At 39.7% G+C, this 25,174-nt stretch overlaps 1 protein-coding gene across 13 annotated transcripts in view; it reads right to left on the bottom strand.

The window, feature by feature from the left end:
- GPCPD1 (glycerophosphocholine phosphodiesterase 1) overlaps positions 1-25,174 on the bottom strand; it is a 68,683-nt gene that overhangs the window by 12,748 nt on the left and 30,761 nt on the right. For 6 of the 13 annotated variants that reach the window (XM_012522567.4, XM_071211523.1, XM_004451511.5 and 3 more), the window contains 12 exons: positions 23,733-23,808; positions 21,835-21,876; positions 19,554-19,677; positions 19,029-19,260; positions 13,301-13,463; positions 12,131-12,263; positions 10,367-10,421; positions 8,955-9,047; positions 6,620-6,697; positions 5,950-5,989; positions 4,220-4,281; positions 1,814-1,879 (listed from right to left, as the gene is read on the bottom strand). In XM_012522567.4, the coding sequence (XP_012378021.1) occupies positions 1,814-1,879; positions 4,220-4,281; positions 5,950-5,989; positions 6,620-6,697; positions 8,955-9,047; positions 10,367-10,421; positions 12,131-12,263; positions 13,301-13,463; positions 19,029-19,260; positions 19,554-19,677; positions 21,835-21,876; positions 23,733-23,808 (1,164 nt within the window). Of the gene's footprint in view, positions 1-1,813; positions 1,880-4,219; positions 4,282-5,949; positions 5,990-6,619; positions 6,698-8,954; positions 9,048-10,366; positions 10,422-12,130; positions 12,264-13,300; positions 13,464-19,028; positions 19,261-19,553; positions 19,678-21,273; positions 21,367-21,834; positions 21,877-23,732; positions 23,809-25,174 lie in introns of those variants that run through there. The other 7 variants (XM_071211526.1, XM_071211529.1, XM_071211527.1 and 4 more) reach the window with 2 other exon arrangements.

The raw sequence follows: 25,174 nt of genomic DNA on the forward strand, positions 1-25,174 counted from the left end.
TACAACCATTTTAATTTACAGAGGAGGAAACCGAAACCTGGAAAGACTGTGACCTGCCCAACATCACACAGCTAGTTACTGATAGAGCAGGGATCATAACTCAGGGCTGGAGACTCGTCCACCAAGTGATTAGCTAGAGCACTGACAGATGTGACTTTAAGAAGCATAACAAAATAAAACTTGAAACTCTAGAAATTTGAAGTCCACTGAGACTAAAAATATTTTGATATAAATTTCATACTAAAGGACTCGACTTCATTTTTGATAATCCATTACAGCAAAACCATATTAAAATAAGTCACTTGAGGGGAACGAGCGTAGCTCAGAGGTCAAGTACCTGCTTCCCAGGTACAAGGTCATGGGTTCAATCCCTGGTACCTCGTAAAAGTTCAAAAATCTCCTTCTTTGGGTGTTATGTATATAAAATACTTTCAACAAATAATTAAAATAATTTAATAAATTAAATGTAAAAGTCCTGCTGAAATCCAAATATGAGTAAAATAACACTAGCAGCTCAGAAAACTAAAATCCACTTATTAGGAAATAAGTTGAGAACCAACTAACAGGACTATCTTGCCACAAACAGCTGTTTTGTTTGTTTGTTTGTTTGTTTTTAAGATTATTTCTTGCCCCTTCCCTGCCCCGGCTATCTGTTCTCTGTGTCTATTCACTGCACCCTCTTCTTTGTCCGCTTCTGTTGTTGTCAGCAGCACCGGAATCTGTGTCCCCTTCTGTTGTGTTATCTTGCTGCGTCAGCTCTCTGTGCGTGCAGCACCATCCCTGGGCAGGCTGCACCTTCTTTCGCACTGGGCCACTCTCCTTAGCGGGGCTCCCCTACGCGGAGGACACCCCTGCGTGGCAGGGCACTCCTTGCGCGCATCAGCACTGCACGTGGGCCAGCTCCACACGGGTCAAGGAGGCCCAGGGTTTGAACTGCGGACCTCCCATGTGGTAGACGGACGCCCCAACCACTAGGCCAAGTCCATCTCCCACAAATAGCTATTTAGGAAATGTGGCTTGAGGGCAGTTATAGATTATTCTGACCAAAAAAAAACACAAAAAAACCCACATATTGTTCCAATTGCCCAATCATGATACCTGAATGAAATTAAGTACTGCTACCACGACCCTCCCACCCAAACCAACCCTCTCCCATACTGCCTTCTCCATTTTCATTTATCACCATCAGACATATTCAAGTAACTGATCGCCTTTTTCTGCCCTTGTCCCTGCACTGCAACAGAATTTCCAGGAAAGCAGGGCCATGGGTTGTTCTGTTCACTATTTGTCCCAGCACCCAGAAAAGAACCTGGCTTATAGCAGCTTCACAGTAAATATTTGTTTAACTAAGAATGACTCAATCTGGAAGTGACTTAAAACATCTGCAAAAACCTCTTTTCCTGGGTAACTATTAGTAGCTACTGGCGTGCAACAGAAAATTGCTTAGGAAATTATTTAAAACACATGGTTTGAAAGGGGAGAAGAAAATAAAAACCAAAACAAGGAGTGCTGACTGCTGTCTTGACAAGTATGCCCAGAAGCCATTCATGATATTAATGGGCACATGAAACACGTTTATGCTGAAATTTTCATAGTACTAGACTCATCTTTAAGTAGAAAGTACTTACATATTAGTATAAGCATAACATGTTTTATTTAAAAGATCCAATAAGTACTGTGTCTGCTGGAAGAAGCCACAATAAGATTTCAATCTCACTTATTTCATTAAAGAGAAAGTGACAGAAATGAAAGAATTAAAACAAACAAACAACAGGGAGGGATGAAACAATGTGTCACATACAGAATCACTTACCCTTTGTTGGCAAATCCACTTTATTTCTATATTAAAGCCTACAGCTTCTGGCAAAGATTCTAGAACCTAGAGTTTTGTTTGGTGATGGTGGATCATGTGTGTGTGTGAAATGAGCAGTGAATAAAGGAGAAAACAGGAAAACAGAATTATTACAAAAAGCATTCAATAAGCAAAAATATCATTAGTAAGGATAAAACGTTTGTGTCTAAAGCACAAACCACTATTCTTTCACATAACCAAAATGACAACCTGGCTGTTGATTACCTTATCGAATAAGAAAGGCAAGAGGAATTAAACAGTGAAGGCAGTAGCCTCAGCCTTCATTTGTGATAACTGCAAAGGTGGCTCTGTTCATCTAAAATCATTTAAATCACTAACACTGAACCTGCGAAGTGCAGTGTAATGAAACCAGTGATCTCATGACCTACAAGACATTTCTCATGTTCTCTGCACTGCATTCAGACACGTCAGTGGACCTGAGTAAGGTAGTTCTATGAAAAGCCATGATTTTTACCTTGCTGATCTCTTCTGAAAAGGAGTTATCCTCAAATGCTAAGGCTCATAAATAAATAAATATGGCTCTATCTATAAAAAGTAAAATGTGGTCAATTTATCTAAATAAAATTATCTAGGAACTTTACTATCTGGCTATTTTGGCAATCATAACTACAAAATCAGATTGGAAATAAGCTTGATTAATAAGCTAAAAAGAGTTGATGTACTTAGTTTTATAACAAACATGAAGGTCAGGCAAATATTAAATTTGGTATAGATGGTATCTTAGCTTCAATTTACTTGGTAAGTTTTAAAAACCATTTAGTATGTGTCATATATGGTATTTAAAGCAGCAAATAAAGCAAACTAACAGACTAACACTGTTGTAAGAACACACCTAGGAGTCTGGATTGAGTCTACCTCCTCCTGAAAAGCTCAGCACCTGGAACAGCTGTACTCAGATTTGTTTGGAACTTTTGGCTTTCTGCTATTTATTTAATGTAGCTGTCATGTTTTCACTAACCTAACACAAAATAATAAGGGTAACTGTGTATTAGTGCTAAGATTGCTAAATACAGAATTTGCAGAAAGACTGTCTTTTTACTGAGCTTATATTTGGCCTAACTTTTTTTTTGATGGTCCCAGGACCAGGGATTGGGACTTCCTATGTGGGAAGCTGGTGCTCAGCCACTGAGCCACACCAGCTCCCCTGAGTTTTCTGGGGTTTGTCTGTTTTTTTGTTATTGTCATTTGTTTTGCTGCTGTTGTTTTTATAGGAGGTACCAGGGACCTCCCATGTGGGAAGCAGGTGCTCAACCCGTTAATCCACCTCTGCTCCCCCGATTTTTCTTTAGTGTTAAGATTTCTGTGATTAAATGATGGTGACGATAAAGTGCATGACTGAAGCAGAGTATATGTGTGTGTTCAACCTACTTAGTAAAGTAAAAGTTACTAAAACTTTTACAGATTTTTTTTTCTTTTCTATGAAAGCAAAGTCTGGAAATCATATTTCTAAGAACCAAATGATTTCATAATTTTGAAATGCAAGGAATGAATCTTGCATAACTGGGTTTAATATGTACCCTGAAAAATTATACAAATCCTATTTTAAACGCACTATGGCAGTACTGGAGCTTTCTTGTGGCATCCTTCCTGCCGAACGAATCATCAATCCTTTACACTTTTCAGCACATCAGATTTTCTTTAATGATTCAGAGGATTTTATCCACTCCTTCTCCAGATACTGCAAGGCTCACTAGTCCTGGCTAAGCACTACTGCCGTGGCATCACAGCAGCTAGAAACGGAGCTGTGGAGCGGAGGCAGTGGGCACTGCCTGCAGTGGGGAGGGTCCACGTGGGCAGCCTGAGGCGGCCTACGGGGTCTGTGCGTCATGGGGCCGAGACGCTACATCTTCACGCTCTCTTTACTGACACTTTTTCCGAGTGAATTCTTGAAACCTATGTCTCCGTTTTGAAGAACAAAGGTACTTGGTTTGGTTTGGTTTGGTTTGGGGCTAGTTTTTTGAACCTCATTTCTTTCCAAAAGCTAAGGAACCGTTTTGACAATTGTAGAACCCCTTTTCTCACCTTCACATCTCCCTCCATCCCCTTCTCCATACCCTCGCCTATCTGCTTATACATAGTAACATGTGAATCTGCTCTTCCTGCCGAACTAACTGTTCAAATGGGAACTTGTATTCAAGGGAACAGCTAAGTGACTCTTTAAAAAAAATTAGCACAGGTATTACCACACAAAAATTTATCTTCTCTAAAAAGCACCAACGATGACAAATTTATTGCACTGTTGTCTTTGACAGTCTTTCTGGTGCCCATTTAGGGCCCAAAATAAATTTTTTAGACATAACTGAATTAATGAGATATACTTCCCCTAATTTTCCGCAAGGAGCTTACCATCTTAAGAGAAGGAAATGGCTGATTTTCAGAGAAGGAATTTTCCTCCTCAATCACAGATTCTGAAATTTTAAATCACAGAAACTCAGTACATAATGGTATTTTATCAATAAGATATTTCCTAAATTCCTAGCACAAAATAGATGCTGAATTATGAACACCTTTCATTAAAATGTAGTATTTTTAAGGCTCCTATATTATTTTTTGTCATTCAAAACTCCATTAAGCATAATTTATGAAGAATACTTACATTTGATATAAATGCCTTAGTTTGTGGCCCCAAGAGTCTCCCCAAAACTTTACTACTACTTTTTAGAAAAGCAGTCACAAGCAGTGATTATAATTTCTCAATGGAATTAAAAGCTGCATTATCTTGTTAAGATTTCTATTTGCTATATCAAAATCAGCTCAGAAATTAGAACTTAAGAAAATTTATAGCTACTACTGTACATTTGTTACCAATAGCATTTACATAAATACAAAATAGATATTTGTACAAGATATATAAGAGCAAAAAATTAAAATACCAAGTTTTTTCAAAGACTACTATCTAAAATTTCCACTTGAATAAATTAAAGTTAAAATCCGTTTAGATGCTGATGATGATTATTAAATTATGGAATACCTATAACCCTGCCTTGTTCAAGTAGGACATGTTTATGCTCTGGGGATAAATCTTTTTTTTTTTTCTGAGGTACCGGAGCTGAGGGCTGAACCTGGGACCCTGCATGTGGGAAGCGGGCGCTCAAACGCTGAGCCACGTCCGCTCCCCTGACTTAATATCTCCATTTGCTTGTCGTTTGGTGTTTAGGAGGCACTAGAGCCGAACCTGGGACCTCCCGGGTGGGAAGCAGGCGCTCAACTGTTTGAGCCACATCTGCTCCCCAGGGATAAATCTTCTGAGCCTTTAGCAAGTCACAATTTCTTCAGAAAGGCATCCAAACTACTGTTATCACAACTGCGGACAAACATCTGCTGAGTACCTACTAGATGTATAGCACTGTAAAAAGTCTCTGGGAATATAAAATCATTTTCTCTACTCTCGTGAGGTTTATGTTCTAGTTGAGACAAGAAAAAGAAAAACCAAGATATAGTTAAGGGTGAAATTAATGGTATAGGCTATTAAGTTCTACAGGAAGAGAAAGTAAAGCAAAATTACCAAAGGATGTGGTAGGCAGGGCAAAATTTGAGGAAAATGAATCAGAGTGGTTGAGTAAATTTATCTGTCTAAACTCACAGCAGGTAAATTGTAGAGATGGATCCAAACTCCAGGCTGACTGTCTGGCTCTGGAGCAAGATTCTGTATTTGATATACTCCCTGCTTTAAAGGTTAAGGATGTTTGGAACAATTGACAGGCATGAAATTATAAACAACTTTGATCATCAAGCTAAGAAAAGTCATAAAAGTAAAAAATCATGAATGGTTACTAGACACATGACAATATTCTAAGCACTTTCACATATACATTAGGGGAGTCTGGTTATCTGAACTCTGTATCCAACTATTCTGGCAAAGGTAAGGAACTAAAGTCCATAAATTTTACTAGTTTGATGATGAAATATATTTGTTTAGAAATAAATACACGTAGGGCTTTCAATGCTGCAAAACTACATTTAGATATCCCAATACTATATTCATTAAAAGGGCCAAGAGAATGTTAAAATGCATAAGGAGATACCACATTAATGCTAACTACAAAATGAAAGCAATGTTTTGATTCAGCACATACCTTTCCGATCTTTAGATTTTAATGCGGTCACATGAGCAAGCTAGAAAAAACACACACAAAATGGAATCAGACAAAGAAAAAGCCTAAGTTTGTGGAGATATGTAGAACTGTAAAACTTAAAAAGCTAGAGAGTTAGAGAAGACTACAAGATATTAAAGTATCAGCTTAGTAAGAACAAACACTAACCACTGTATTTTGTGTACAAGGTATACAAACATAAAGATCATGATCAAATATTCAAGTAGGGAAGAAGCAGCTAGAAATTCATAAGTTAGGAATCTGTTTATACTTAATTAACCATGTAAAACTGTGGGATACAAAAAATATACAAAGATCTTAGAAATTAACATATGTATAAAAACCATCTATTGCCAAAAAACTGACTAGAGGCTGACCTAAGATGATGAGAAGGGCTTAGCCCCCATGGCATTCAAATATTTAGAGCCTAACTCACAAATGCAAAAACCACTGGGGTCTAGGGAAACCGTTAGAGAAGGCAGATGCTTCGGCACAAGCCCCTCTTCCTAGTGGAACAGAAAACCATAGTGTATGCGATACAGCTGCTGAACAGATAGTCATTTGCACGTAAAAAGAGAGCACTACCCTGGACAGGCAGGTCTAAGGTGTCCTAAAGCTAAAGGCAGTTCACCTTGCATACTATCAGTCTTACCTTTAACAACTGGAGTTGGTCAAATGTTAATTCCTTTACCGGAATTTCAAATAATTCAACTGGATCAGCATCAAATTTCTATAATGAAAAGAAAGAGAAAAATTGTACTCAAAGTATTCTTAAAATTCACTTACTAGACAGGCCTCGACACCTCAGTTTACCAAACGACAGAATAACTGGCAGGTGCCAGAGCAAGCCTGCTGGGAGCCCTTCTCACTCAGCACCACTGCCCACCTCTTTCCACTCGGCTTTTGTTTTTAACACAGGTGGGAGGGCCTGGAAGCAAAGCACAGCTGGGAGAACGGCGAGAGTACCACTGGGATCAGCTGTGTCCCCTATTTACTGCCACATGTACACATGCTTATTTGACACATACTTGTGGAACATGACTATGGAAGCAGTATGCATTTAATATGCAAGGAATGATTTCTGTCAGGAAGTTTCAAAACTTTTCTAAACCTGTTAAAACTTAAATTCGGTTAAAACAGCAACAGAAAGCAAATGTCATGAAAAAAATCATTTGATAAATTAAAATGTAAAACGGCCATAAGCAATAATTCTTAAACAGAATTCAGATCATGACTTCTTCCCCCACAAACAAGTCTATACTATGAAGTTTTAATGCTGTACCAAATGCCAGACTATTTGAGATGTATCTTAATGAAATTGAGTTAATGTGTCATCAATAAATACACTAAAATCCATTATGTAAATAAGTATATACTTATATGAACAAATACATATTACATTCACATTACATATGGTGTGAGCCTGTGTATGCATGAAAATTTTCTGGAAAGATACACAGAGTTCCTATTGGAACAATGGAAATGTTCTGGTTCTGGTAATGGATGGTACTGATGGTAGCACAACGTTGTCAGTGTAATCGAAAGCACTACAACACTGACCTGTGATTAAAAGGGGAAATGTTAGGTTGTATATACAGTACTAGAAAAAAAAATCCATGGAACCACACAACACAAACAGGGAACCTTAAGTTAAACCATGGACTAGAGTTAATAGCACAATTATAAAAATCTGTTTTTATCAATTGCAGCGAATGTACCACACCAATGCAAGATGTTAACGATAAGGTAGTAAAGGGGAATCCTGTGTTTTATGCATTTTTTCTGTAAACCCACAACTTCTCAAAAAAAACAAAAAACAAAAACAACCTGCTAAGAAAAACTGACGAGCAAGGGAGTGAGATTAAGGGGAGAAGGGAAACAAAGGCATTTTTTATGCCATGCTTCTCAACTCTTTGCCCCCTTTTTTATGAACATGAATTGCTTTTCTAAGAAAAATACTAGCTTAATTAAAACTCAACCTATTGCTTTGTAAGTTCACAACTTTTTCTATACACTTACTGTTATGTATGTTCATATACTAATGATAAACGCAACTTAGAACTCTTTACACCTTATTTCACTCATCACATCACTCATCCAGGTTCACGGTCGTAGCACGTCAGAATCAGGGGAACACTGGGGTCCATAATCCTCTTTAATTCATCTCAGAGATTTTTAGCCATAAAGTACACCGAGAGGCGTGGCCTCATCTTGGCTAATCAGATCCTTTTCCACCCCATTCCTTCTTATTTCATCTCGGCAAAAACCTGTTCCGTGTCTGTTCAGTTGCTCTCTTTTTGTCACCTCAACAGACGCACCTCTCTTCTTTCTCTCTTGATACCATCTCACAGAAATGGAAGCGTCTTTTCTACACATCACAGCGACCCAACCTTGCATGGCCCGGATTAAAATCCACGAGGAAGCACTGTCTTGTGCCCTGTCGCCTTCCTTCATACGCGACCACCGGCAGCGCTCTGGTACAGCGTTCCACAGGTCAGCAAACCAACACTGCCCCGTGTCCCTGCTCCTGCGCCTAGACCCCTACCAGCGGCACTGGGGGCTCTCCCTGGGACTGGGCTGGGGCTCCTCCCACTTGGCCGAGCCACATGGTGCCCCAACCTGAGCAAGGGCGACCGGGGACAGCCTCCAAGGCACGCTGACCTGTGGCGCCCCCTGCCTCGGGACAGGGCCCGGCCCACCCAGGGAGGCAGCCGGCATTTTCCTGTGTTGTATAAAATAAAGAGGCAGATTCAAATTCAGCAAAATGGAGCCCTGACTCTAGGAAATTAACATTCCCACCCCCTCACGTTCCTGATGTTGTAGGACCTTGAGGGAGGCAAGGATGGGGGTAGAATTGACCTGTGGAAACACTTCCACAGAGAAATGGCCAACTCTACTTCACAAATAACTTAAAATACATCAGACTTCCCAGGTTTTAACCCCTTTACCTAACAATAAGAGTTTAAAATGAAGGGATTTCAACATACCTTTTTCATAGTCAAACAACAGGTAAGATCATGATATACCACGGGTACAAAATCTTTTGAAAGATGTACATCAAATTCTACAAATGCTGCACCCTGAAGGAAATAAAGTAAATACGTGAAAAATATTATCTGACCCACACCTAAAACTAAAACTACAAGGAGATAAGAAGTTTATTGTTCACTATAAAATTACAGACCTTTTCACCAAAAGACCTAAAACTTCCTCAAAATTTATTTAATGCTACACTTTAAGCAGTTTCTAACCCTCAAAACAAATACATTGAGAGGTGACTGCTAAGGGATGTAGAGTTTTTCTTTTTGGAGTAATGGAATTGTTCTAAAACTTTTTGTGGTAATGAATGCACAACACTGTGATTATACTAAAAGCCACTGATGATACACTTTGAATAGACTGTATGGCATGCGAATTTATCTCAATAAAACCGCTTAAAGAAACAATGAAAATTGTTCCAGTCACGTGCAGAGGAGGAGAGGAAAAAAGCCAGGTTCTTTTCAAGCTGCAGGTGAGCTGAAAAAACTTAAAAGCCAAAGCACAGCCTCTAACCGTTCCTTCAATGGATAAAAGAAAGTAAAGAAATTTAACATAATCAAATCAGTATGCAAGGTGGAAATGGAAAACCTTTCCTAAGTGTTACATAAAGTAATCATCAAACCTTCAATAAGCATTAATTCCACAGTGAATATCTGAATAAGCACATTATTCAGATACTGAAAACCAATTTTATAGGGAACTTTTTTCTTGTCCCAATCACTCAAAAATACATTATCTCAAAGACAGGATGCTTGTGATTGCTTTTACAGTTTTCATTCTACTCTTCGAAATGTTTCACCTTCATTTAGAAATGTGTTCAGAAGCAGCCTAAATAGCCTCCTTTTCTGACTTTTAACTCAAACTGGAGGAGACTTCCCACAGCCACATTCTTTAATCCCAATAGAACAAAGTCGTTTATAGAAAGAGGTTCAGGGAAGCGGTTGTGGCTCAAATGACAGAGCACCCGCCTACCATAAAAGAGCTCCAGGGTTTGATGCCCAGGGCCTCCTGGCCCATGTGGTGAGCTAGCCCACGTGCAGTGCTGCCGCGCATAAGGAGTGCCGCGCCACGCAGGGGTGTCCTCCGCATACAGGAGCCCCACACGCAAGGAGTGCACCCTGCAAGGAGAGCCACCCGTGGAAAAAAAGCGCAGCCTGCCCAGGAGTGGCACCGCACTCATGGAGAGCTGACGCAGCAAGATGACACAACCAAAAAAGCAACAGTTTCCCAGTGCCACATGACAAGAATTAAAGCGGACACAGAAGAACACACAGCGAATGGACAGAGAGAGCAATCAACGGGGGGGAAAGGGTAGAGAAATAAATAAACCTTTAAAAAAAAAAAAAAGAGGTTCACTTACATGACTAGCAGCATTTCTTAAAGAAGCAATAGTATTTTCTTGAACTTTAGCAAGTCTGAAACAAAGAAATACCAATTAATACAGAAAAGACTAAAAACACAAATGTACTGAAAAGGCCGACTATATTTTCAACAATAAAAACAGAACTTGTTCCCTACTGGGAGGCTAATTTTCCCAGGGCCAAAATAAGGCCGTAGCCATCAGCAGGTGGAAGTGCTAACGGCTAGAGCACCACAGGCTGAAGTAGGCATACCGACACCACAACAAGCAGCACCTACTTCTCCTGCACTCATAATCCGACATTTTTCCTTAGAGACAAGTGACTTGTGGCACACGGACCAAATAAGGAACACAATCCTCAGAACTGGCAACAAGATGTAGAGACACAGAATCCTTCTCCTTGCAATGAAGCCTCCGGAAGAGTTAGTACTGGCGGAGTCTGGTGGGAGGATGGGAAAAGATTAACGCACCAACAGGGTGGCTGACGAGGAAACAGACCGAGAGAGGTGGCAAGCGCCAAGCCAGGACCAGGCCACCAAGAACAGACTGCCTGCAACAAGCTTCCTCCCCCAGCTTTCCAGTTTACTGTCTCTGTCTTCATCCATGCCGTGGAATGTTAACAAGACTGACCAAAGTCTTAGGACTTAGAGAGTTGGTCTCTAAATTGAACTGGGAACCCCAACTACCAATGTGCATTTAATTCCCAGGGGATATACTTGTACAATTCATGATTATAGTAGGGGACTGTGGCAGTTTGAGATTATTTATGAACCCCAAAAAAGATAAGGATTAAGTTTGTAAACTGGTCTGTTCCCCTTCATGTGATACCCTTTGATTGCATTAGATTCAGCTGAGATATCTTTGATTAAATTATTAAGATTAGGGCTGTGATTCGACGTCACTAGGGTATAACTCAGGTTAAGTCAGTCCCTGTCCCCTTGGTGGGCTGATATAAATGGGCACTCACTCAAGACACAGTAGGGAAGCGGACTTGCCCCAATGGATAGGGCGTCTGCCTACCACATGGGAGGTCTGTGGTTCAAACCCCGGGCCTCCTTGACCCATGAGGAACTGGTCCATGCACAGTGCTGATGCACGCAAGGAGTGCCCTGCCACACAGGGGGGTCCCCCACATAGGGGAGCCCCACGTGCAAGGAGTGCACCCCGTAAGGAGAGCTGCCCAGCGCGAAAAAAAGTGCAGCCTGCCCAGGAATGGTGCTGCACACACGGAGAGCTGACACAAGATGATGCAGCAAAAAGAGACACAGATTCCCACTGCCGATGATAAGGATGGAAGTGGTCACAGAAGAACACAGAGCGAATGGACAGAGAGAGCAGACAATGGGGGGGAGGGGGAGAAATAAATAAAAAATAAATCTTAAAAAAAAAAAAAAAAAGAAGACACAAAGAAGATAATGCGAAAAGAAAGAGCTCCACAGATGGCAGGAGAGAACTCTGTCATGACACGGAGGAGGAGAGAACTTTGACCCTGTGGCTCTGGGAAGAGAGCCAAGCCCTATGCCAGCCTGCAGCTGAGAGAAAGGAAGGCTGAACCCTCGCAGAGACCACCCGCCATCTTGCTTCAACACATGGCAACTGAAAGGACCTCTTAGTAACTTGAGCAGGACTCTTTAGATCTTTGTAATTTTTACCCTAAGTAAGTACTTTACATCCCTTTTGGTTGGCTAATACAGGGACAAACCAAAGAACCTTATTGAACAGATGAACTACCAAATACTAATCCTACTCAAATACTCAACCTACTGGGCAGTTGTTGTAGAGTTCCCTGCACCTCGATGTCCAACATCCAATGGTATTCTTGGCTTCCAATACTTGGAAAACGAAGATTTCATGTCACAATGGTATCCCGGCAACGGCTTAATAACTATATAGTCCACTTTCATTTAAATAAAAAAAGGGGAGGGGGGAATAAAGACAATTTAAAAATCCATCATGAGCTCAATTATACGTAAATACCACTTAAACCCTCTTTAGCAATCTCTATTGAATACAAAAAAAACCAACAAGTCAAAATTGGTTCAAAAAGTAAAGGGTCAAGAAAATGTGATATGTTCCTTACAACTGTAATTGTGGGGAGCAGAGGGGGCTCAAGCAATTGGGCACTTCCCTCCCACATGGGAGGTCCTGGGTTCGGTTCCTACTACCTCCTAAAAAGAAGACAGCACACAACAGACACAGAGAGCAGACAGTGAGTGCAAATAATGAGGATGGGGGGAGTAAATAAATCTTTAAAAAAACAAAAACCTGGGAAGCAGATGTGGCTCACACCATTGCGCTCCCGCCTACCACAAGGGTGGCCCCAGGTTCAGTTCCCAGTGCCTTTTAAAGAAGACAGCAAGACAGCAAGCTGACACAATGGGCAGGCATGGCGAGGTGATGCAACAAGACAGCGCAACAGGAGACACAAGGAAAATATAATGAGAAACACAACAAAGCAGGGAGCGGAGGTGGCTCAAGTGATCAGGCACCTCTCCCACATTGGAGGCCCTGGGTTCGGTTCCTAATACCTCCTAAAAAGATGACAAGCACACAACGAACAGGCACAAATGCAAACAATGAAGGGGTAGGGAGAAATATATATTTTTTTAATTTCAAAACAAAAAACTTAAATATTAAGGGAGCAGGTATGGCTCAAGCAATAGAGCACCTGCCTCCCACACTGGAGGTCCCAGGTTCAGTTCCTGGTCTCTCCTACAGCAGACAGACAACGAGCAAACACAAGGGAGCCAACTTGGGGGGCCTGTAACTGTATTAGTTAACATTCTAACTAATAAATAAATTAAATAAATTAATAATTTATTTAATCCTTACCACCCTCCCCCAAAAACAGGTTTGAAACTAACTAAAACCCCAACTTAACTTGAGCTTATTTGTAAAAGTCTGTGGACTATCACCAGGCTTCTCCCAACTTACCTCTCACTTTGCCTATTGTTTTCCTGGAATTCCTGCTCATGATGGGAAGAGTAAGAATTCCAGCACTCTTCCCACTCTCGGCAATAGTGGACGACAAGAGACACGCTGTCCCCACATGTCCAGGAAGAGTGTCGCCCTGAACCACAGGTTCACTGAGGTCTTCCTGGGAAAAATATTGAGAATAAACTGAAATCTTATACTCTGATATTTCCAACCTAAATGATTATGAGGCCATAAACCAGAAAAGCCATAAATTCCTAAGGAGGGCAGCACCCCACCCCAGGTGCACGTTAAAACACACACGCGCATTCCTAGGTACGTAGCTATCTACACTGGAACCACTTCTGCTCTGCACAGGAACTTCAAAGGGACATACTTACGACCTTGCAAATCCCAACTCGGCTTCGTGCCTTCCTTGTTCTTACCTGACATACCCCCTGTAAGTTCCCTAACAAAGCATTACTATTTTGCTATATAGAGGAGCATGCTTCGTGTTTTGTTAAGTGCCTACTGAACTTTGACCGATTCTGTGGGTTCACTCCACAGCGACTGCCGAGCCCATCAGGAGACTGGTAAGGAAACAAGCTGAGGGAAACAGGAACCCGCGGGCACAATGCCAGGTAATGGGGGCAATCATGGGGTAGCCAATTTCAGTTTGTGGGGGGAAGCAGCCCATTTTTCAGAACAGTTTGGTCCAGTGCATGAGTATGGAGATTTGCCAAAAACACGGGCCAGAGTGTTAATTGTCCTGCAGGAGAATCTAAAGAGGCAAATGGAAATTGCAAGGAAAAGAAGAGATAGCTGCCACTGAATGGCCACTGTTACGAGCAGATACGCTATAGCCATCTTCAGAAGAATTACAAAAACACAGCCAGAGAATGAGAAGGGAAGCATGCAACATAGGCTGACCATGGCCTGAGGACGAGCTGGTCACAGCTGGCCTGAAGGTAAGATCCTCCAATCCGCACCTCCTGCCTGGTATGGCACGTGAGCAGCTGTTCTGAGCCCACGAGGCCGCCAGGCCATTCACCAGGTGGCACAGACAACAGCAGGCGAGGGTGAGACGGAAACAGTGCAGCTATGTTCTCTTGGCCCTTCTGTTTAAACTTTCCCGTTGATTCTAATTCGGTGGGGGTCTACGCCCTCATTACTGTTGGCTTTTATTTTTTTTTGGAGGTACCGGGACTGAGGACTGAACCCAGGACTCATATATGGGGCGGTGGTGCTCAGCCACTGGCCACAGCAGCTCTCCCGAGTTAGTTTTCTCATTTGTTTTGCTTGTTGTTTGTTCTTGTTTTTTCGGGAGGCACCAGGAACCAAATCCAGGACCTCCCGTGTGGGAGGCAGGTGCTCAACTGCTTCAGCCACATCCCCTCCTGCTTGCTCTTGAGGAGGGCCTCTTCCTGAGGGTCACTGGGATCCCACATTTTTGTAGTTATTCACAACCTTGCCAATCGAACTTTACCAGAACACAGCCAGACAGTGATTAAAAAGTTCCCTTTAAACTACAGACGATGGTTAGTAGCAAGGCTTCATTATGTATTCATTAATTGTAGCAAGTGCACCAAACTAAAGAAAGAGGTATGTGGGCGGGGGTAAGGTATATGGGAGTCCTCCCCTTTTTTTTTTCATTTCCCCCCCTATATTTTAAATGTAACATTTATGTAACCTAAAGCTTAAAGTTTTTTAAAAAGATTTTTAAAAGAATAAGCAAAAAGTACAACTATAAAGAAGTGCTGTCATCAGTTGTAACAAATGTTCCACACCAAGGCAAGGTGTTGGTAGGAGGGAAGGTTATGGGAATCCTGTATTTTATGTATGACTGCTTTATAAACCCACAATCTAATAAAAAAAAAATTCCTTGAAGTCAACTCAGAGTCTATATATATTTATCAAGGGTTGATGAAAAAAATATGTAATCTAATTTATATTCAGGTAATTTAGATGGCTTCTTTATAATAAATAAGATCCATTTTCTTTTAAAAATAGTTCAAGACTTAGAACTTTCTAGTTCTACCTGCACTTCTAATCTTCTAGCATGCATTTAAGTGAATTTATAGTACTGACTGAAAAGTTCAAAAGAACCTTTATATTCAAAGACTAAGATATATTTTTAGTGAATTTTTAAAAAATACTTATTTTCCCCCATTCCCCTCCTCCTACCCTGTTGTTTTTGCTGTCTGTGTTGTCTTCTCTCCTCATTTTCTCCAGGATCAATCCTGGAGACACCTGATGTGGAGAGAGGTTCCCTGTCAACGGCAACATCTCAGTTCCTGGTCTCTGCTGCACTTCACCTTGACTCTCCCCTTGTCTCTCTTTCAATGTGTCATCATCTTGCTGCGCGACTCACTTGTGCAGGCACTGGCTCAACTCATGGGCACTTGCACACATGGCACGGGCATGTTTTTCTCTTCTTTTTCATTAGGAGGCCCCAGGGATCGAACCCGGGTTCTCCTATATGGTATGTAGAAGCTTGATCACTTGAGCCACATCCACTTCCTTTTAGTGAATTTTAAAAAGTGCATCAACACCAGTGGCATATAGGGAAAATAACTCTCTAGGAAATTGAATACTCAATTTAAGACTATACTAAATACTTTATAAGCCCAGAGTATGAATAAAACAGTATTTCCAAAAATGCAAGCATATGAAAGGGGAAAGTTAGGCCATTCAAGACATTATTAAAAGATAACTCCTGATAGTAGTCAGCCAAGACAGCAGCAGCAGGTGCTCCAGGATTCCATTTCCCCACAGAACCTTTGAACAACTAGCAAAAATTGGCAGACCCAATTCCATCGAAACTCTGGAAAACAGTTAAAAGTGTTGCAGTAACTAAAAGTGCCGGAATCAAGGGAAACCAGCTTTAGAAATGCAGGAAAATGACTTCCAGTTGAACAAGATGGACATATAAGACACTACACCACAGAATTGTTTAAAGATTGGCAGTGCCATCTTCCTCTAGACTCAGGAAACAGTTAATGGGTTGCAGTGCTGGGCGAGTGCTGAATCTAGAAATGCAGCTTTAGAGGGCGGCCGATGCTCGGGACACCTTCCCAGCCTCCCACACACGCTGTAGAAGCAGCCTGCGCTCCCGACATACACAGCAGGTGCCTGCATGGCGGTGCCAGTCTACTGGGCAGAGCCTGAAAGGATGAACTGGGAAATTCCTCTCTGGGTCACCCTGCTGGAACTTGCCCTGCAGGCAGAAGCAGCTTGTGGTCAGTTAGAGCAGTATCAGAAACCACGAAGTCGAAGCAGGCTAGGGAAAGAATTACCCACTTCAAGACATCGAAAACAGAGCTACTGGGGGAGAGGGGCATCTTTTTCACAGGGAGCAGAGGGGACATTCGGATTCCTGTCAACAGGGGAACTCCTCGGGCCACCAGCTCAAGCCCAGCGCAAGCCAGCGAAGACCGTCCACTGCACACTGGGCTCGCGCGGACCTTGGCAGGAGCACTGAGTTAACACATGGACAGCAGGCAACAAAAGATTCCAAGAAAAAAACACAGGAAGTGACGGGTCATTCAAAGGAACAGGATGAAAATCCAGAAACCTTCAGCGAAGAAGACCAGACTTCAGACACACCAGACCAAAAAGACCTTCAGTATGTTCAAGGAGATAAAGGGAACATGAAGAACAAAAGGATACCAGGAAAAGAGATGAATGAACAATATGATAATCTCAATAAAGAGGCAAAATTTTAAAAGAAACCAAGTAAAATGCTTGTGTTGAAGACACAAGAATGGTTTTCAAAAGCAAATTGGAACTCGTAGGAGAAATAATCAGTGAACTCAAGCACAAAGCAAGTGAAATGATTCAGGCTGAGCAACAGGAGAAGAATGAAAAAGTGAACAAAACCTGAGACCGTGGGCCCCATCAAGCACACTTATATACACACAATGGGGGTACCAGAAGGACAAGAAAGAATGAGGCCTCAAGTAAATAATGGCATACAACTTCCCAAATTCAGTGACAGACATGACTATATACATTCAAGAAGCCCAAAGAAACCCTAAACAGGATAAAATTGAAGAAAACCACACACCAAGACACAGCATTCAAACCACTGAATACTAAGGTCAAGGACAGTTCTGAAAGCTGCAAGAGAAAAGCCACATGTATGTACGAGGCAGCTTCAATAAGATTTCGTGCTGATTTCTCTTTAAAAACCATGGTAAGAAGTCAGTGGGGGAAGTGGATTTGGCTCTACGGATAGAGCGTCCGCCTACTATATGGGAGGTCCAGGGTTCAAACCCAGGGCCTCCTGACCTGTGTGGTGAGCTGGCCCACGCGCAGTGCTGATGCATGCAACGAGTGCCATGCCATGCAGGGGTATCACCTGTGTAGGGGAGCCCCACAAGGAGAGCTGCCCTGTGCAAAAAAAGCACAGCGTGCCCAGGAGTGGCACTGCACACATGGAGAGCTGATGCAGCAAGATGATGCAACAAAAAAAGAGACACAGATTCCTGGTACTGCTGACAAGAATGCAAGTGGACACAGAAGAACATGCAGCAAATGGACACAGAGAGCAGACAATGGGGGGGAGGAGTTGTAAATAAATTAAATTAAATTAAAAAAAAAAAGTCAGTGGGATGAAATATTTAAAGTGCTGAAAGAAAATAAGAGTCAACCAAGAATTTTATATCTGATGAGACTATCTTTCAAAAATGCAAAAGGGTTAAAAAGGGGGAACTTTTAGGATATATTATGTGTCTAGAATAATTTTTTTTTAAAACCCAAATCAGAGAGCTGTACAACACAGTGAACTGTAGTGTAAACTATAGACTAGTCAATATTTTTATAATAAAGTCCCCAAGACTTTATCACTTAGACAAAATGACAAGAAAAAAAAATCTTAGAAGAAATCCTTTAAGTTCCTTATAATGTAAGGTAGCCATAAAGTCACTCTCAAAGACATCACCAAATTTACCAAATTAAACAATTCAGCAGTTTTAATAGTTCTAATTATGAGTAACAAGTTTCAATCAAGAGACTAAAATCTGCTCTGAATTCTGCTATTTTCCAAAGGACTGTGGCGAGACGCTATCGCCAGGGAAGGTGTATTCCCTAACCTCACCTGTGGGCACAGGCGTGAAAGCGGCAGGAGAGCTGGAGAAGGCACCCAGGACACAGGGGCTGCTGTGCCAGGCACAGCGAGGACACGAGGGGCGTGCGGGTGCTGACCAGCCAGGAGCTAACGACCTGCAGCGCGGGTATCACAAGGAGCTCTGCAAAGCAGGCAGCACAGATTCTAAACGACTGGCACTATTTTACTAACGAATATTTTTACTACCTATTTGTACAATCAAGTATAGTGGCAAAAGTGGAGTCCACCGTTAAATCCACATGTCGGCCACAGACTTCCATCAGGAAAAGGGCTCACCAGGTTACTCGCCACGAGTTGCGCAGCCTTCTCTTCCCTCTACTTAACTCTGGATACGATTTATTTACATTTGGATTGCTTAAGAGATACAGACTTTGGGATATCTGGTCTTGATTTAAAGCATCAACAATGCTGAGAATCTCTTAATTATATTCTTAATACTCAAGTCTGTCAACTCCAAGTTTTATAAACCTGCTAAAATTTACAGAGGAATAAACAGCTGAAACTTCTCATATGGATCATGACTTCACACAGATTAGAAGATTAAAATGAAAATCAAAAACATGTAGTAAGAAGGTCTTGCCTGCATTCTTTCTCAACCCCCTCAATGAAATAGGCACTCACCTCAAAAAAGTCAAAGATGAGTTCCAGGTTATCGGGCTCCACTGTCTGGATGCTGTACTCCGTCCAGCGGTCAGGCTGCAGGCCGTACCCACACTCAGGCTGGGAATGCCGGCACTTGAACTCACTGTCGCTTATCAAGGCTATCTCCAGGCTGTTCGACATTTTGTGAAGAACAGTGGGGGATACCCTATCATCGTCATCTTCCTCCAGACCCTCTAATGTCAGCTTGACCCTACATGACAGGAAAAAGTCTTGAAATGCAAGAAGTGGGACTAGAGTAAAAGTCATGCAATGTTGCCTTAATGCTGAAATTCAAAGTACTACCCAAGTATGCTAAATCTTCCAATAACAAAAATAATATATTATACAAAATCTAAACCTACTATAGGTTAAGGCACTGGGTATGTTTTATAAAATACTGATGTTTTCATTTACATGTATTTCTGCAAAGTACTGAAAACTAAATGGGTCTGAAAACCACAGAATACAAATGATTCGGGTAACAAATAGTACACATGGTCATACCTAAATCTAGATTTTTTAAATTTTTTCTTGGTTATTGAGACGGGAGGTTTTTCAGAATAATGCAAACGTAATCTTATTTCAGTCTGACACGTCAGCCACCCAGAATCCAGAGTTTCAACACCATCTGGCAGAATATTAAGAACAATAATATTATACATGCCTTTTGAAGCAACCTAATAAGTACAATATACACTGACAATTCTAGTTCACATTTATATTTTAAAAAATGAGCTTCAATTATCACCGGTACTTCTTATCAAAACAAATATACAGGTAGTCTTAAATCTGTCCTTGAAAAAGAACTGTCATATGAAGTGGGAAAGAAAACGTTAAATGAATAGGAACTAACCATGAGTTTACAACTTAAATTAATTAAAACATTCTTACTGAAACCACCGTTTAAGTAATATACACCTATTTTAGAAAGAACACGTTTCAAAATGGCTTTCTGCCTGGCAATTGTTTCATTGGGAATCACTGTTATATTCCTATGTTTCACTTGAGATATTCAACTGGAACTAGTTATGCCACTAGCAATGGAGGTTTGAGATAGGGCAAAGAGTATAACTGAGTCAATTGTGCATTTTCACAGCTATATATTCTGCCATAAATAAACCGCATTATCATGATAACATTGTTAGCACTGTTTAACTCTACTAACAGAGTAATGTAAATCCTACTGACACAGATAATAAAAATTTCATAAATACAAAAGAAATTGCCAACTGTTTTGGCCCTAGCTCCTTCATCAACAGGGCTTTAAAAAAATTTAGAAATTTCAACTATAATGTTTAATCATTATCAAAATTTTAAAGAGAAACCATTTAATTTTAAACCTTGTTTATAGAAATGGGACAAAGCTTTCTTGCAATAAAGCTATCTGAAGCTGAATTTTAGAACAGAAAAAGAAAAAATTAGGAAAACACCATGCATTTATAACCATAAAATATAATTTAATGTAATAGAGGGACATATATCATATATTATAGCTGAAGAAATAAGAAAACTTTCAGAAACTATTCTGAAACATGTAGTTTAAACAATACTATTGTAAAGAAAGGGTACAACACTGTATATTCTAAAATTACTTAAGTATTTTTTTATTTATTCCCCCCCCCCCCAGTTGTCTGTTCTCTGTGTCCATTTGCTGTGTGTTCTTCTGTGTCTGCTTGTATTCTTGTCAGTGGCACCAGGAATCTGTCTCTTTTTGTTGCATCATCAGGCTGCGTCAGCTCTCAGTGTATGCGGCCCCCATTCCTGGGCAGGCTGCACTTTCTCTCACGCTGGGCAGCTCTCCTTACAGGGAGCACTCCTTGGGCGTGGGGCTCCCCTACAGGGAGGACATCCCTGCGTGGCAGGGCACTCCTTGCACGCATCAGCACTGCACACGGGCCAGCTTACTACATGGGTCAGGAGGCCCTGGGTTTGAACCTTTGACCTTCCATGTGGTAGGCACATGCTCTAACCACTGAGCCAAATCCATGCCCCTAAAGTTACCAAAGTATTTTAAACCAGTATTTTGATGTAATAAAAAAAAAAATCCTAAACAAATCCAAATAATGCCATGGCGTGTACTTTTCTAATGTGCACAGACATTTGGTTCAGTGCTCTCCTGTGTTATACAGAAGGGCACTGGCTACCAGCAGCCTGCCTACGGCAGAGGCAGCTGGGAGTACACATCCCACCCACTCATCACACTTTGACTCCAGCAGTACAGTACCTAAAGTGAGAATGCAGTTTAGCACAATGACCATGATACACTGAGAATTCCAGTCATTGAAGAAAACTTCAATTTTCAGGATAAAGGATCTACTGAAGCAAAAAAGTACACTAATGCATAACATTTTCAACATATTCAGAAAAGCATTTTCTGCTCAAGTATCAATTTTTAAAGATTCAAATAGAATTATTACAACATTCTGGATTTTACTGTAAATACATATATGGACACAAAACACACTTAGCTTAGAAGTTACATTTTATACTTTAAATGTTTAGAACCATCAATAATTTCAAACAACAGTGTTACAAACAATGATTTGCTAAGTATAGTAACTTTAAATCAATTATATTAACTCATATACCTACTCACCCTCAAATGAAAATCAACACGATAAAATTTTAAAGCACACGAATCATATCAAAATTTATTTGCTTCTTGGATCTAGCCAATGTGTCAAATCATTCTCTGTTGTACTTCCCCTGCTATCTATTGCTAATTCAATGTAATGTAACATCTCAACCATTATCAGTAAACATTTTCAAAATTCAGTTCACTTACTGTGGATTCCAAACAGTCCATCGTCAATAACAATTTCACTTTCTAGAATCGAAGGAAAATAGGAAACTTAGTTAAAATTCAGGATGTACGCAGAACAAACAATTGAGAAATTATCCACTTAAAGGATTTTTAAAAATATTAAATCTGAATTTTAAAAGCAGCCCAGAGTGAATAAGCATATTCATTGTACCCCTCAATAAAGAATTCCCTACTAAGGAGGCTAGCAAATAGCACTAGTTTTTATACATTTTGATGTTCCACACGATTTTATAAGGAAGAGAAAGGAAAATCCTCAGAGAAGTGCTCTGGAGGCCCACGTCTGCGCCCACGATGGAGGAGACTCGTGGGAGGCTGAGAACCAGTAACACCTCGCTGATTTTCCAATCCAAAGGTCTTGGCACAATTAAAATGCTTATTCTGACGTAATACATAGTCTAAATGCAATTTTCCTGAAATCCCAACTATTCTCTATAACCAGCTAAAAGCTTTACAAATAATGGAAACTTACCTGTATATACAGAGCTGTGAGGAAATGCCAAAAAAGATTAAGTACTAGCATATCCCCTTCTAACAAATTTCAAGCAAATGAGAAAAGCAGTAAAGCCCCACCCCTTAGAAAAAATACTATCTTCCCTGTCCATTTTGAGGATTTTTAAAAATATTTTAAACATAAGTCTGAAATATTTATTTAAATAAGTGTGAAAGTTTCCAGTAAAGATTTTCCAGTAGATTTCACACAGCTCTTAGTTTTACAAGTTTTATTTCCCAAAAGTATAAAATAATTCCTTAATTCCTTTTAAAAAGACCAGAATCAAAATCATCCCACTTCTCACAAAAAAAAAAAAAATTAACTTCGAGATGTTTCAAAATGCAAATTATTATTTAAATGTTTAGTATCTAATAATTTCCAACCTCATTATGGAACAACTATAATTCTAAAATACATCATCATACTAATTCTAAATACACTAGTAAAAATACATTAATATATATAAAAAGAAAATTCAATAAAGAGGATGGAATGGGGTATCTGTTTAAACAATGTGTCCTTGCTACAGGTAAAACAAAAAAATCACACTGCTTTCAAATCTAAGCTAATAATAAAAGCCATTTGTTATCTTTACATTCTAACTTCACCTAGAAACTGTAAGACACATCTCACAGCACTGGATCAATTTACCGATTAATACATGTGGGTAATTTAAGGTATGTGAAATGAACTTTAAATTCTAATTTCATTATGGAAAAGGAGATTAAAAAATACTTGTATGAAAAGAAATGCCATTTTTAGGCACAAGAAAACTGACAAAAAAAAAAACCACAAACCTTTTTCTCAATAACACAATTCTAACACAGACAGAAAGGAACTTAATTAAGAGGAATATGTCTGCTACAACCAAGAAATTTTAGTTAATTCCTACAGGTTTACTCAAATATTTACTAGTTAAAAAAAAAAAATAAACAGAATAATTTCTTCCCTACTCTGACCATTCAAAGTTAAAAAATTGAGAGTCTTTGTTTTGGATTAATTCTTTCTTCAAACATTCCCTAAACCTTAGCAATACTCAAAGTCATGTATGCTCAGTCTCAGGAAGAATGTTATTTCATAAACTTTGTAACCACTCCAAAAGAAAATAAGTACTTCATAACAAATTAATCCAACCCAGCAAAACAAAATTAACTAGGCAAGCATTTCTAATAGTTTACAAAGAAAGGCAAGTAAGAACTGTTTAGTTTTGAAAATAAGATCCATGAAACGCTACAGTGAAATCTGTAGAACTGATAAGGCACTGACTTTAAACTTTTAGAGTAAAATCGAATTAAGCCCCACTAAGCCACTGTGCAGCATATTAGTAACTTATGCATATGCCTCAAACAGATGCAGTGAAGGCCCATACCTAAAGGGGTTATTGATCGTGGCTGTAGATGAGTCTCCCACTTGTGAACTATGACTTGACATGGACCACCGAGAGTCTGCAATTTAAAAGTTAAATGTCTGCAGTAACTTCTTAAATCGTATTTTCTACCCATGACTTCATTAGATGTTTATGGCCTAAGTCTTATACTAAATAGGAAACCAAGAGATTCGTCTTGTTGATTACCAATACTATATGACAAAAATCAGGAATGTACCATATCACAAAACTCAATGATGAGTGCTGGAAGAAAACGAGAGTGAGGCAGCAAAGAAAAACAAGAAGAAAGGCACACAACACTACCTCAAACCCATTCTTACATCTGCAACTACAATACTTAATATGTTAATGAAATTTTCATTTTTAATACTGATTTTGTCATTAATTAAATACCAAATATCCTTTATGTTTTGGTATGTTAGCAATTAATCAGGTATTACTAAAGTTTGTGTTTCCTGCTCGGTGTAGATAACTCTCCGAGTGCTTTTAAAAAGTCGAGGCAGCCAGTGTGGCTCAGTGGTTGAGTGCTGGCTTCCCACATATGAGGTCCCAAGCTCAATCTCTGGCCCATGTACCTCAAAAAAAAGTTTAAACAACTCAAGAATAGTAGGTATGAGTACTTCCAGATGAAATATCAAAAGTTACTCAAGGAACTAAGGGGCATAATAGTTCTTTATTTATTTAATAGTACATAGAAAATAGGAAGATAAAATTTTTCATATCATCGTAACCAGTGTCTCTAACAAGCACAGGAAACCCTAAAAGACAGGGCAAATGATGGACAAATTTGAAGAAGAGTTTGATAAAAGGAGAACTACTGTCCAGTTTTACTCTAATGACTTTGGGCTTATGAATTCATAGTTTGAAAATCCCGAATATCGTCTTCTGTTATCAAGTTCCCTAACTAAAAAGGACATAAAGTTTTATATGTTATTGGTAACACATATACATATTTAGGAATTAAGCATGTACTACCAAAGACTAGCTGAGTTTTCCTAAAGGACTGAAGTATTAAATGCTTCCTAATTTTCCTTTAACTATTAAAAAGTTAAAGACTAAATAAAATTATGTACCAAAATAAAAATCTTAAATATACATTTTTTAATGTTCAAACTGTAACTGAATAAGGCATTTTAATTTTTTTCACATATTCTCTGTAGAAATTTAATGAACTACAGAGAAACAGAAGAAAAAAGAAAAACCACCCATTATTATTCACCACTTAAGGTAACACTGCCAACATCTTTATATATATATATATACACACACACATATATATATAAACTTTGAGCCCTTTTCCAGGCATATATTATATATATGCTTTTTTTAAGAGTACATAAGCCTGGAACATGTAAGTTTCTCTGTATATACTGTATATCTTTTTTTTTTTTTTTTTTGGAGATACTTCATACATGGGACACAGG

This window comes from Dasypus novemcinctus, chromosome 24 (assembly GCF_030445035.2).
Source record: "Dasypus novemcinctus isolate mDasNov1 chromosome 24, mDasNov1.1.hap2, whole genome shotgun sequence".
Classification (NCBI taxonomy): Eukaryota; Metazoa; Chordata; class Mammalia; order Cingulata; family Dasypodidae; genus Dasypus; species Dasypus novemcinctus.